The sequence below is a fragment of the Crotalus tigris genome, unplaced genomic scaffold, assembly GCF_016545835.1.
Source record: "Crotalus tigris isolate CLP2741 ecotype Arizona unplaced genomic scaffold, ASM1654583v1 scf7180000017771.5222438, whole genome shotgun sequence".
Classification (NCBI taxonomy): Eukaryota; Metazoa; Chordata; class Lepidosauria; order Squamata; family Viperidae; genus Crotalus; species Crotalus tigris.
The window spans coordinates 4783397-4798687 of NW_024096622.1; the positions used below are offsets into that span (position 1 = coordinate 4783397).

Here is a 15291-nt window from a genome sequence, read left to right on the forward strand (position 1 = left end):
CATTAGTAGATGTAATATGATGGATATTATATTTTTGGACTTTAAAATGCTTTCAAAAAATTTATCCCCCAAAGGTTCATGAACCACATCAGCAGCCATGCAAATAGTACATTTATCTGAAATGGTACAGGTTTTCCTGCCTGAGCAGGGGGTTGGACTAGATGACCTCCAAGGTCCAATCCAACTTTATTATTATTATTATTATTATTGTTATTATTATCTTTTATTCATTAAACATGAACCTCGGTCAACTGAACATTCAAATTGGCTGGCTCTGATGGTTGATACGGGTTGCTACCAGCATCTTAGGTGTCAACCAGGTATCTCCTTAAAATATAAGATGTTCTGACTAGCTCAGTTTTTTGTAACATTGCTGGAGTTATTGTAAGAAGTTGCAGTTTCTTGAAGTATTTTGCAAAGTTTTTGGACATAGTTCCCAGTGCCTCAATGACAATGGGTACCACTGTTACACGTTTCATTCATAACTGCGCAGTTTTGATGGCCAGGTTGTGATATTTTGTAACTTTTTCCAGTTCTTTTTCTTTGACTCTGGCATCTCCTGGTACAGCGATATCAATCAGCTGTACACTTTGGTTCTCTACAACTGTGATATCGGCGTATTGTGTTCCAAATGGCGATCTGTCTGTATTTGAAAGTCCCACAAGATCTTCACCCTCTCATTCTCAACAACTTTTTCCACCCTATGTTCCCACGACTTTTCGGACACAGGCAAGTTGTATTTTTTACACAATGCCCAATGGATTAATTTAGCAACTCGATCATGTCTAGATTGTAATCAGTTGTTGTTGTTATTATTATTATTACTACTATTATTAACAACATAGATCCCATTGTTATGAGAGAATGTGAACAGTAAAATTTCCCCAAAGCTCTGAATCCAGACAAGGCTTTTAATTGTTTCTACATGACATGGAATTAGAGGTGAGAAGTCAGGTGCTAACATTTGCAGATTATTCAGGAGCATAAAATAAAAAATGGACTGTGAACAACTCCAGAATATTTGGGACCAATAAAAAGAAGTACTTCTTTACAAAGCACATAATTACATTGTGGAATTTGTTTCCACTAGATGTCAAGGCTACCAGTGTAGGTCCCCATTTTGTAAGAGTCTGAGATTTCACTTCATTAGTTCAGTTCTGTGCATTCTTCTTTGATGTCTAATCCTAACTGTTTCCAGAAATGCATATGAGGTCCCAGAGCAAACTTCTGGAAAAGGTAAATGCATCAAAGTCAAATCGAAAGAAATGGCAAAGCCTTTTCTTCTGCACAAGGGATAATTCACTGAACATCTGTTCTTCTAGCCAGGTATATGTCCACTGGAACTTGGAGTCCATGAACTCAGGCATCTGGATGTTATCTGGAAATCCAGTCCGGAGCATCAAATGGTGCACTTCATTGCCAAGAAACCCAAACATTATGATATAATCATATTGAACAAGACATGGATGACACAGCTTGACTAAGGGTGTCCATTCAACACTAGCATTCTTCAATCCAATGTACAAGATGTAGTCAATGAACTCTCTGAAGGTTAGATTTTCTGCCAACCGATGCATGTACGCAGAAATGAGTCTATGGAAAGGATCCCTAATGAAAACCACTTTTGTGTAGGCTTTAAGCAGAGCTTCCATTGATGTCAAGTTATATTTGCTCAAGGTCATTTTGTTACCAAAGTCCTGGTGATAGGGGACAGGCACCTGCAATGTGACATTTTCTTTCTCCAATATAACTTCCAACAGGTGCTCCCACTCTTCCACCCCGGTGGCTGGTATTTTGCAATATAGGAAGTTCAGTTTGTGATTCACTGCAATAGAAGAGAGTACCTGGGAAGCTTCCTTTTGTGTAGCTGGAAGTTTAGTGAGTTTGCTCTTTTTCCTGCAAAAAGACCGCAATGTCTTTTTTCTGACCCGTTGAACATGTAGCAGAGCATCAAATGTGAGGGGTACGTCAATCTTCTCTTCGATGGTCAAATGGTCTGTAAACAGGATGAGAAAAGCTATTCAAGAATCTGTATCATCAGATGCATGATAACATTTGTCCTTTGAGTTCTAATAAGGACCTTGTGGCCACAGAGATACTTATGACTGCAAACTCCCCCACCCTTTTTTTAGTCTCCTCCAGTTGTGCCACTGAGTAACCAGCAACTTTGTTCCCTAACTTTTGGGGACAAGAAGCTTGCACAAATGCTTTTATAGGCTCTGATATAGGCTTAACATAGCTTTTTCCTAAACATTTTTATCTTACACCAAACTAGGAAAAGACCGCAAACCCACCTCTCCTCTCATAAATGTTGCCTGGGCCCACCCACACAACATGTGAGGCAGACCCCTTTCAACAATTTGCCCTCCAGAAAGGAAAATGTGAAACCCCAGGTGTTGACAAGTTTATCTTCCCTTGCAATAGCTTGCTGGGAGAGAGGTTGTTTTACATATTTTCTCTTACCACCAATTGCTAATCAAGTAATGAACACTTGAAATAAATACCTATTGGGTGTGTTCATTTTGCTACTATACTATATCAACAAAGTTACATTTTTATATTATTAAGATACTTTTTGAAAAGGAAGAGAAGGAAACAACTGAGTATAAGTTATACTAGTACTATTATTTGTTTGTTATGTGCTCCTAGGTCACTAAAATTAATCCTCTATGGAGCTAGGATTCATTGGCAAAGTTAATAAACTGCAACAGATATATGTCTGTATAAAAAGAGAAAGAGAATATGGCAGGTTTGAAGGAGTGTTTCTCCAATGAAGCTATACTTGTTAGAGATGGTTGGCTTTTAATAACTTTATTAAAATTTCCTTGGCCTTTGTTGCAAGACAGCTATTAAATACCTTGATTCTAAGAACATAGGAAAGTGCCTTCCACTGCCTGTATTTCCTCAACACATGTCTTTGGCTAGTTGAGGCAGTTTAATGTTGCTTTCAGATGAGGGATGGGGGGGGGGATATCTTACCTTGCTGCTGAAGGGAAGAGAGATGATGGTGCCACCATAACAGGGAAATAAAGCCTACGCAAGTTAAGATGATGGCTCGAGGGAGAAAGCGCATTGTCTTGTCTGTCCTACCCAAAGGAGAGCTGCAAAGAAAAACAACAATCATCTGAAGCACTGTCCACAGAAACACTCTTGGATGTTTATTCTGGGCAGCAGAAATACGAGAATAAGGTTAAAGTATTGTTTGAACATGCCTGGACTTTCCTTCCTGATATAACTATGACAAACAAATGGGGAAAAAAAACCTATTCCATGTTACGGAGCATAACTATGGAAAACTCACAACCACAATCAGCTTTAACCCTACCTCCCCCCAAAAAACTTTTATTAAATCTTTTTTTTTTAAATTTAGCAAGCACCAATGTAACTGGATGCTGATAAAAGTAGTAAGAGGGGCCATATATTTAACAAATAAATCCAGGAAGTAGAGTTTTCTCTGTAAACCAGAACTCAAGGACAGAAGCAAGGAATGGTGTCTTTCATATGGGGACATTGCTGTCTCCTGAATATTCTCTTTAGGGGTCTTTGCTGCAAAGTGATGCTATGTGATCAAAGAGCCAATGGCTTCCCTAAGCTAAAAGTAAAGGATTCACAGAAATCTTCCACAGCAGACACTTCTGAGACATGATAGATTGCAATTCCCATTGTCATCACTTAGAATGGCTAGAAAAACTGGGAGATATTTTACAGTGCATCTGGAGAGTCTGAAAAAAGAGAGGATTGGTTTGCAAGTGAGATTTTTGATAACAAGTCCTTCAAAGAAATAACTATCTTTCTTTAAGCAACTAGTTTCAGAAACTTTGGCAGGGGCAGTGTGTTGATCCCTTTATAAAAACTTTCTATATCAGAGGTCTTCAAACTTGGCCCTTTTATGACTTGTGGACTTCAACTCCCAGAATTCCTCAGCCAGAGTAGACATATCAAAATAAAGTTCAATTAATCATTACTTTCTTAAATTCCCTTAATTTTACTGAGATTATGACTGACAACTCAATTAATACTTTATACATACAGTGCTTAGTATTAAAACTTAAAAAGTTTGAAACAAAGAGATTAGACAAATTTGAAATATTGGATTTCCTATATGGAATATTATGACTTTTACTTTAAGACTTTTGAAATAATTTAAAACAAAACAGTAGCCTTGTGGGATCCTAAATTGTTTAGTCTTTTGGGAAAGAAATGATTGGTTGATTAAAAAGAAAAAAAAAGAAGCGAAAGAAATTTGAGACAGACTATGTCATTACAAAAAAGAGACACTAGATGTGGCTAAAGATCCCAGATAGAGGTAAAAGGAAATGAAAATAAAAGGCTGTTTTCTACCTTTTTGAATTTGATAACCAGGAGTGAAGCTTGCAAAGATGACAGATAACAGTATTACATTGGGGACATTTCAAAAGTTTTTTTTTTTTTAAGAAATGTGAAAGAAGCTTGCAGCTACAATAACAACAATATACGCTCATGAAAATGCACTATTAAAAAAAAAGATCTTAAAGAAGAAATGAAAGATGCGATGGAGAATATTTGGAAGAATTTACAGATTGCCAGGATGAAGAAATAAAGCACAGCATATACAGAAATACCAGAAAATAAAATAGAGGTTTTCAACTGTAAAACAGATATGAAAACTAAAGCGGAAATACAAAAGATAAGCCAAGAGATGAAAAACAACCTGGATAATGACTCATTACTGGATTTACAAAAGAGGGCTGTTAAAGCCATAAAAACCACCTGAGAATGAAGAAAGATAACCAAGATTGTCCTAATTTAAGGATAGCTGAAAAATATATCAAAGTTAATGATGTCTCTGTAAAGCAGCTTTCCTTTTCCCTCCACTGATTGGACATATATTGATATTTCTTTCCTTAAAAACTCTAAAAAATTAAGACTCTCTTAAGCTGCCAGTTTTTTTAACAGTAAGACGTTAAGAGGAAATATAATATTTGCATTAGTACTATAATGGACCACTACAAAGAAAAAAATGCAATGTCACAGAGGAAGAAAAGGAAATTTTGGTTATGATTCATCTGATCCTGTTGGTTTGCACACTGGATTAAAACACATATAAAAACTCTGAAGAAAAAAGTTATCTTCAAGGAGTTTAATATTGCCACCACATGGGACATTCCTTGTCTTATTCTGAAAGCATGTAAAAATATAGATGCCTATGGCACTTTAAAACAAAACTTATAACGAAAAGAAAATCCCTTGTAATTATTTTTCCTCCTTTCTTTTTAATCTAATTATTTATTTACAGAATGTAGAGGCTGCACCAGTCAGAACCTGTTTGTAAATTGAAATAAAAACATGCCCCCCAAAATGTTTCTCAGAATTAATTCTTCGATCAGAAGCAAGCCATATTTCAGGAGAAAAGATATAGCTTTCTTCTACAGTCATGCAGAAGATAGGGAATGGCCAATAAGGCTGAGACTCAGCAGAGTTGAACTTGATTAATACTTGAGTAGCAGATCACCAGGGAATCTCAAGGCTATAGGCTAGATTGGGAAGTCAGAAAGCATCCCAGAAGGGAAAGGCAATGGCAAATAATAGAAAAGAGTATTTGTAGCTCAGGGCTGAACTGTGGGGTCCTTGGTGCTCTCTGAGCTTGGTTGTTTTCTTGCAGACTTTTCATTACCCAACTAGATACTGTAATATCATCAGTCTGGAGAGCACCAAGGACTCCACACTAATAGCAAATGATTCTATACTATTGTGTTTATGGGGTCACCAGAAGTTGAACTTGACTTGGAGAATTCTTCACCTCTTACTAAGGAAGAAGAATTTGTAACAGTTTCTTTATATATTGCAGATGTGTGTGTGTAAGGGAGCACAAAGTTGCTGTTGTAGAAAAAAAAATGTGAAGACGGAGTCTGTGTATTCTATTGCCAGCTCTTAAATGAGATGTGGGATAAAATTTGGATTAAAGTGGCTTAATTACTTGACATTCTCCACTCCCACCCTTACTTTAATAAACCCAACAGGGAAAGAGTTGAACAGGAAACAAGTTAGGCTGCTAAGTAAATGGTGGGACTGTCCTACGGTTAGAGTGACTCAACTGACTGTACAGTACAAATCACACTGCCATTCTGCCATTGAAAGGAGTCAGTTGCTTTCAATGGAAGATGCTATTTGATTACTGGTACTGAAAAAAGAATCAACTGTTGATTGACTCAGATTTTATATATAATTGTTGTAAGAATTTTTGTCCTAAGAACTTCCAAGTTGTTCCAAGAACTTCTACTAATTGTTTCCAAAACTAAAATGGGAGAAGTAGATGGTGGTAAATAACTCAAAGAAGATTTATTTGCACACTAGAAAGTTATCTGGTGTCCTCCAAATATGTGCACTTCAATTCTCTAATTCTTATCTACCTGAGGAATTTGGGGAGTTGAAGTCCACACATTTGGGAGGCAACCAGGAAGAGGAAACCTGGTTTAGTCAGATTATGAGCTGTTCCCAAGCAGGCAAGCAATATTCTCTGCTGTACAAGGCAGCCATGACTGAATTCAAACAGTGGATGAAACAGTCAGAGCTGAAGAAGCTTCTCGGATGAGAAGCGAAACATCTTCAAAGAAAAACAAGAAAGTCCAGTTGCCTTGTGAAAAAAGCATCTTTGTGACAACCATGACCTGGATGACTTGAGAATCTCCCTAGACAGTGGATGACAAACATTTATCCAATTATCTCAGCCAATTGCCTCTTATCACCTTGGTCTATTTTTTTCTGAAAACGATGCATTGGCTAATATGTCTGCTATTTGTAGCTTTTATTCTGAAAAAGCCAAGCTTTTTGAACCTCTTCTTTCATGAGAGCATGCTTAATATGCAATGGATGCATTCATAGAATGATTGTTCACAAAATAACTGCTCTTGCAGGCATGGCTAGTCACAAATATTTCTTTGTCAGAAGGTGAATTAGCCCTTCAGAATGTTACTACCCTGTCAGAAGGTGAATTAGCCCTTCAGAATGTTACTACAGAAGGCCAAAAGAGAGGGAGCAGTTCTCACCTTGGGTGGTAGAGTGTTTCACAGGGATGGGGCCACAGTGCAAAAGGCTCTTCTCCTTGACTTTGGCCACCAGAATTCCTTAGCAGGGTCTGTAGTAGGCCTGTTCTGCTGGTGAGAGTGGGGCAGGCTAGACCCATTGTTATTAAATGTTTTTATTAAAATATTTTTAAAAATCAGATGGGGAAATGAATTTGAAAAATATCCAAGAAGGCACATCGATATGCATGGATAGCTAACCTAATAGACAATGGCATTAAAAGTAACAATGAGAACATCACATTGCTAGTATATAGTTGCCTATATACTTTTATCAAACTGACACTGCTTTCCTTTCCCAAATGCTTAGTCACAAATGGAAATTAATTGATATTTGTCCTTGAAACACTGAGAATATCCTACAAAGCGTATCTAACCAGTGTTCAGTCTCTTTCTCTCTCTCTCTCTCTCTCTCTCTCTCTCCCTCCGTCCATCCCTCCCTCTCTCCCTCTCTCCATTTAAATAGTACTATTTAATTACTTCATATAGTTGCATTAGCTCTTTTTCAAAATAGTTAGCCATTGCAGTGAGACAAAGCTATCAACTTGCCAAGGTGATGTCCTACAGCTCATTTTAGAAACTTCCCTAGTTATGAAAATAAAAAGACAGAATTATCTCTATAGGGAAAGGGAAAGCCTAAGTGCTAAGGGAAAAAAACTGACTGCCAACATGCTCTGCAAAGCTGCGGCATTTCTGGTTGTATAGAATATTCTTGTACCTCAATTCAGCCAGAAATAGACCAGCTCAGCTGTCCAAAGGAATGAAAACATAAGCCCACAGATTTCTCTAGATTTGTATAAAAAATGTTGACTGATTAGTGACCTGGGAGGCCCGGGGGACATTATCAGAGTGGGAGCCATACAAATCTCTTGTGGAGGTGGGAATCCTATTCCAGAGGACAAGAATTGTGACAGAGAAGATAATACAAAGTTTTTGACCTCTGTGACGAATCGTAAGGTAAACCTTGACTAGAAGTCAAGTTCTTCAATTTCACTCCTCCCATGGAGCCCATTGCCTAACCCTTATAGGAAAAACAACAGCAATGTAAAAAACATTCAGTAGAGATTCTTGTAGAATAAGAGAACAACCTGGATAATTTCCCTATATTGGATTTACAAAAGAGACTTGTTAAACACTTTCAAGAATTTTATGAGACAGGACAAAAAAAAGGAAAGAAATCAAGTTCTAGAATACTATTTGAAGGGACTAAGGATCAAGAAATTTAAAAGTAAAAGGAAGGAGTTTAAAGCTGATTTATTTGATCAAGGTTAAAATAGACATTTATTTTATTTATTCCCCACCTTTATTATTTTTTATAAATAACTCAAGGCACTGAACATACTCATTCCTTCTCCCATTTTCCCCACAACAACAGCCCTGTGAGGTGGATTGAGCTGAGACAATGGTCACCCTTTTCATGACTAAGATTGGACTAGAATTCATGGTGTCCTGGTTTGTATTATGGTACCTAAACCACTAAATCAAATTGATTCTCAATATATTGTATCAGTATGCTGTTTTCTCTGGTAACTCTTCATGAACTTTTACAGACATCCTGATAGAACTAACAAAGATTTAAGGATATGGTTTATAGATAAGAAAAGGGATATGTGAAGAAGACATCATTTGTTGCATTTTAAACAAAGGTGATATATTACTAAAATTGTTTATTCTTGTGATGAAGGGAAAAGTAATTTCTTTAGATATTTCTTTTTCTTTACAATATTCTTATTTTTTTCTATTTTTCTTTTCTTATCTGCGCCTGTTTTTTCTTTTTTTTCCTTTTTTTAAGTTTGTATTAATTTTTATTGTTGCAATGTAATTTTTAATAAAATTATTATTTTTTAAAAAAGAAAGTTTCGAGCAACAGCCTATTCAGGAAGTAGTTTAAAGCAGTTCATGAGTCACTTAACCAGTCTGAATATAAAAAAAATGATCTGGTTTTGTTACTATTTTAAAAATGCAGCAACATATTGGCTTCCCAGTGTATGACTCCTCAACCGGTAGTGACTACATATGCTTCAAACAATGTTTTCTTCAAAAATACATTTCCTTATCTCTCTGTTTTTTTCCTCTTCCATAGGTAGATTTATTTTATTATTTTGTTTTTATTTTATTTTCCTAAGATTATGTGCTAGAATTTTTCAGTTTTCCCAAGAAGGTGAAGCTGCCCAGGCTTATTAAAGTCATACTACCATTTCATTTCAGCAGATTAAGTTGTCAGTTTTTCTGTTTTCAAATAGTTCATATAATACAGGATTTTTTCTCAAGCTCTTATTAAGAGCCAACTGGAAGAATGTTTGTTGTGTTATTTGGCCCTGTAAGGTTTTTTTTTTTTTTAAACAGAATTAGCCAATGCTGGGAAGTGAATAGGAGGGTTTGAATGATGTAGGTTCTTCCATTTCCTACTTCTGTCCAATCTGTTCTGGAACAGGCAACAAGGGGAGAGAACCTGCCATGTTGTAATTCTGCTGAAAAGGATGGGGGAAAGTCTTGTTGCATGAACAGAATCCTTATCAATATCTAACCCTCCTCTTCTTTTTCAACCTCTAATAAAAGAAGCTGGTTCTAATCCTATCACTCTGCTGGTTAGGTATCAAATGTTGTTCCAAGGGATTTCGAAATATCCTGTCTTGAATGGATTTCTGCAGGTAGTATTTGCTCATGAATGGGGCCTCAGACTTTCTGAATGGGATTATCAAATCTGCATTTCTACAGACCTGGCCTCTGTCTAGTTTCTCCTTGGGGCTGTTAGAAAAACTGGGCCTGTTTTTCTGCCTTTAAGATCCTTTGGGGAAATACAATATTCTGTCTTTTTAATATTCCCCAAAATATTTCTTTCTTGGAGGGGGGCTGACTTCCCACACTGTCAACAATAATTGGAAGACGTCCACAGTTATATAAAACTTTCCATCTATAGAGGGATCATCTTAGTTTCACAGTGTTTACTCTGCTTTTTATAATCTGAAGCGGTAACTACTGTTTACGAATCATATTGTGAAGTATGCAGACGACACGGCAGTGCTTGGTCTTATCCGGGGTGATGATACTTATAGGAAAGAGGTGAACTGGTGCAGACCAGTTGCAATAAAAGTAACCTGATTCTAAATGTGCAATAAAAGTAACCTGATTCTAAATGTTAATAAAACAAAGGAGATCATTGTAGATTTCAGAAAAAGCCGGCATAGTCATACTCCACTCAGTATCAAGGATGCAGCTGTAGAGGTGGTCAACAGTATTAAGTATCTGGGGTGCAGATAACTAACAATTTGAATTGGTCTCTCCACATGTCATCCTTAGTGAAGCGTGCAGACCATCCTCTGCATTTTCTGCATCGGATGAGGACAGCACATCTTTCTCCTTCTGTCCTGGCCACTTTTTAGAGAGGCACGATTGAAAACATTTTAACAAACTGCATCACTGTCTGGTTTGGTGGCAGCAGTGCCTCAGATAGGAGGTCCACACAGAGAATGGTAAATGTTGAGTCCTTGGCGAAAAGTAGACACGAGAAGCAGTTGTAGTTCTCAGTTTTCTTTATTCTGTGTTCAGCTCACAAGTAGATGGCTTCAGCAGCTCCCAAAACCTCCCAGCTTCTTATATAAGCATTTCCCGGGTCAATGCGATACTTTTCCCGCGCCAGCACCCGCGCATGCGCACGGTGCTGGCGACAGCCTGTCTGGTCCCGGGCAGCTTTGCACCTGCCCGGGACCGCCTGCAAACGCCCCGAGCCATTTGCAAGGCTCGGGACATAACACCCCTTTCCCCCGGGCTAAAACTACTACCAACATATAATCATTATTTTATGCAGTGTTCTGCTTCTCAGTGCTCCTACCGTTACCTGGCTTTTGTTTAGCCAGCAATGTTATGTAATCCTCTAAGTATTTAGGAGACTTCCTTGCTCTCTGTGACCTTCTCAGCTCTGGGTTTCTGACAGGTGTTCCCTGACTGAGGGGTGACAAGAGCCTGTTCCCCTTATCATGCCTTGGTGCCTTCCAAGGACTTTGCCCCGATGCCTGGCCTGCTTGCTCGCCCACCGGGCTCGTCAGGCCAGGGCTTCTGTCACTTTGTGACCTGGTTGACCTGCCTAGCTGTAGGCCCTCGGGCCCCTTGAAGTGATAGCCACTGCTGGGCGTCTCTATAGAACCTCCTAGGTCCGTCCAAGACCTGTCAGGAGGCTGTCCAATCCCTAAGCCCCGTTCTGTGTCCGGGCTCGTGTGGGTCTCTGTACCTTCCCAAAACTCAGTTACTCCCTGATTTGGGCTAGAGGTGTTGCGGTTGGGACTTGGTTCCTCGACCACCTCCCTGTAAGTTTGGCCTGACTCCCACCGCTCTGGATGTGAGACGTCGAACTCCGAAAGCCTTCCAACCTTTGCCATCTTCAGGAGACGGGTCTATCAGCCAGCCTACCCCCGAATGCGCACTGGATTGGCGAGTAGCTGCCGAGTCAACGCCGTTCCGCCGCTCAGGACTCACTTGGGTAAGCTTACACTTCTTCCTTTCCAGGTGATGTAAGGCATCCCATCCTCGTCGCCAGTGTTGAGTCCTTGGCGAAAAGTAGACACGAGAAGCAGTTGTAGTTCTCAGTTTTCTTTATTCTGTGTTCAGCTCACAAGTAGATGGCTTCAGCAGCTCCCAAAACCTCCCAGCTTCTTATATAGGCATTTCCCGGGTCAATGCGATACTTTTCCTGCGCCAGCACCCGCGCATGCGCACGGCGCTGGCGACAGCCTGTCTGGTCCCGGGCAGCTTTGCACCTGCCCGGGACTGCCTGCAAACGCCCCGAGCCGTTTGCAAGGCTCGGGACATAACAGTAAAGACAGCCGAAAAGATCATCGGAAGCTTGCTTCCTGGTATTCAGGATGCTGCTTATAAGCAATATGTGGTTAGAGCTCAAAGCATTGTTAGAGACCTCACACATCCACTTTATGGTCTGTTTCTGTTGCTCCCCTCTGGGAGGAGGTTTCGAAGTATTTCTAGCAGGACTACATGATTCTGTAATAGCTTTGTTCCCTGTACAAATTGCAAGATTCTTTTTTCTTGCTATGCACATGGATACATAACCCGAAATAGACTGTTTCTCTGTGTCATATAATATATGTGGGTATATGCACAATTCTGTATTTATTTATTTTTATCATATTTATATAGTGTATATCGGAGGTGGTGACCCTTTGAGAGCTGAATGCAATGAATTTAATTTTAATGTATGCCAATTAGTGTACATTCAAAGTGACAATAAAGTTATTATTCTATTCTATTCTATTCTATTCTATTCTATTCTATTCTATTCTATTCTATTCTGTTCTGTTCTGTTCTGTTCTGTTCTGTTCTGTTCTATTCTAGTTAGGTTGATACTCTACTCTCTTTATACCTTCATGTAAGAAATAAAAGCAGCAATAGCATTTCTGGGCTGGGATCTTGCTCTTTAGCCCTAGTGGTAATACAGCTAATAGAGATTTAATTTGGACTGTGGAAAAGTTAAGTTTTCCATCTAGTGTGAACACATTGCATAAGGTAATCTGGAGTGGGAAAGGGGGTACATATCTGAAAGAGACTGCAAAAATGAATAAATGAATTCTCATGCAATCAGGCAAGCATTTTTTATCCTTGCTCAGTTGACGTCTTTCTTTTCTTTTAAGTTTCAAAATCTTTACGAATATTGAAACGTCAGCCTTCTTGTCCATGTTTTCTACAACTTAATCTGTTCAGTAATGTCTGTTTTTGATAGTGAACATTTCTTAGTTACTCATTTCACTGTATTCTATATTTCTCAAACTTAAACTGTAAGGTATCAACTTTTCAGTCTAATAGCTCTTCATATAATGCATCCATATTTTTCTTACTTCTCTTGTATCAGGTCCCACCTATATCTAATCACAAACCAAGTGATACCCTGGCAGCATTTATTTTCTTTCTTATGATGAGTGATATAGGTCAAAGTCATCTTTACAGTGCTGGCACTAAAGTAATTTCCTTTACCTTATTTCTGACATCATGTAAGAATAGTGTCTAGATCAGTGTTTCTCAGACTTGGCTGGGGAATTCTGGGGACTGAAGAGCACACATCTTAATGTTGCCATGGTCAAGAAACAGTAATCTAGATGAAATCACTTAGGCTTTGTCATCAGTTGCTTTGGAAGGTAGTCAGGGTGATTGGCAATGACCAGGAACAAGACAGGGAACAGCAAATTTCATGCCAGCAGTGCTTTTTTTGTCATAGAACTCACGGAATGGCATTCCGGCACCTTTTTTTGAAGGGAACAACCGATTTCTTCTAAGCTTCCAGTGCAAGTAAAGCTTTGGCTCAGTGAAAGGAAGCTGTCTGGGGAAATCGGGGGCATTGAAGGTCGACCAGAAACACTTCCACAGCCCTGAAAGCAGACCCTCTTCTCTGCCTTGGTTTATGGGGCTCCCTCCGCCGCCGTCACCTGTCCTCACCCCCATGTTGGCTACCAGGGACCAGGACTGACTCCTGTAGTGAATCTCTTTGAGGGACCAGGTGTTCTCTGGCTCCAGAAGAAGCCTCTGTGTCATCAGAGGCAGAGGAGGACAAGATGGCAGAAGACATGCCGGCTCTGAAAAAGTGCCCTTCAAAAGCCGCGGTAATGGCATCTGTCAGCTCATGCTGCTCACATGATCTGCACCTCGGAAGCTCCCTAAAGTGGTTCCCCCCCTCCATAAAGGGCTTTCGACTGGAGCTGGAGCTGTGCGTTAGTTCCGGCACCTTTTTAAAAACAAAAAAACAAAAAAAGCACTGTGTGCCAGTATAATTTTCTGCCAACTCGTAGCTATGTAGACACCAATAAAACTTGGTAGTGGGGAAATGCCTTCAGTCAATATGTGTAGAGCTGTAAATAAAAATATGGATGAATTCTCTAGTGACTTTTAATTCTTTTTTGCATTATGAAAGGAGTTAAAGAGATCTTACCACACATATGATGTCTGGAACTTGTTTTACTGGTTTTGAATTCAGTAAATGATATATTATGAGCTATGATCTCAAGTTAATTGTTACTATTGACTGCTTTGAATCTATTTTAACCTACTTTTTTCATCCTCTTTTTCATCTATTTCATTGCCAACAAACTCACTATCTATAAGCTAGCTATTTTTAGACAACAGTAATCAGGATTGTGCTCACTGAAGCTTGAGGCATTACACTTGCTAGAAGTTTGATATATTGTTTTGCTCCTAATTTTTTTTGTAAAGTGGCAAAAGAAAGAAAGGCACCATTATAAAGTTGGCATATAGATCATCCTTGCTTATTGAGCACAAATTAGAACAGTAAGTCCATCACTAAATATTGTGTTCGTTAAATGAACCATCACATGATTGCCACTTACAATTTTAATTTGGGAAGCACACAGATGACAATCATGGGACCATGGGATGCTGTGACAGTTATAATGTGAAGATTGGCTGCAAAGCTGATTTTTTTTATATCACTATACCTTTTCTGGGGCACTAAACAAGTCAGTCAATATGTGAGGACTAGCTGTACAGGTATTACAAGCCATAAAGTCTTTTGCCCATAGATTGTTGAAAACCATAGAGTAAGAGATAAATTTATAATTATAAATTGTAAAGTGGATTGGCATCTTTGTAAGATTTTTCTTTCTTTTGTATTTTTCTTTTACTTTTTTTTCCTTTCTACATTTTTAGCTTCCTCTTTGATTTCTTCTGCTTTTTTTCTTACTTTATTTTAGTGTGGATTTGTTTTTATATTCCTTTTTTTAAAAAAAAAACTTTGATAAAATTATGTATAAAAATACTGGTACAATGAATAATTTGAAAAACATTTTAAAAAATGTGGAATAGCTAACAAAATCCAGTCCTTTTTGGTTCATGAGCATATCGATAGACTTAAGCTAGGAGGATCTGTCCTCTTACTCTGAATTGTTAAAATCTGTGCTGAAATTCCCAAATGTTCAGATTTGGGAACAGATGTGGGAATGGAAAGAGTGGGGAAAAAAGAGAGAGAAGTGGGGTAGGATGTGAAGAAGCATCCATTCACCAGTGGAATTCATTCTTATGACAGGTGGTCATGGCTGATTGTAAAGCTTCATGAAAATGAGATGCATGTGTTACTCTTAGAAAGGACACATCCCACATTATGGACCTGTCTTCTTTAATATATAAAATTCATTGAAAGGCAATAGCTGTGATGCTATTTCTATTCGGAAAAGAAAGGCTTTAGATGACTGAGTGAAGATTTGCACCACTGGAATCC

At 38.5% G+C, this 15291-nt stretch overlaps 1 protein-coding gene across 1 annotated transcript; it reads right to left on the bottom strand.

The window, feature by feature from the left end:
- Positions 1-893: 893 nt before the first annotated feature.
- Positions 894-3110, bottom strand: LOC120307179 (carbohydrate sulfotransferase 9-like). The gene is made up of 2 exons (XM_039341577.1): positions 2980-3110; positions 894-1996 (listed from the first exon to the last, which is right to left on the bottom strand). Exons 1-2 carry the CDS (start codon positions 3071-3073, stop codon positions 1185-1187), a joined length of 906 nt encoding a protein of 301 aa, XP_039197511.1. The 5' UTR covers positions 3074-3110; the 3' UTR covers positions 894-1184.
- Between the last annotated feature and the right edge of the window lie 12181 nt (positions 3111-15291).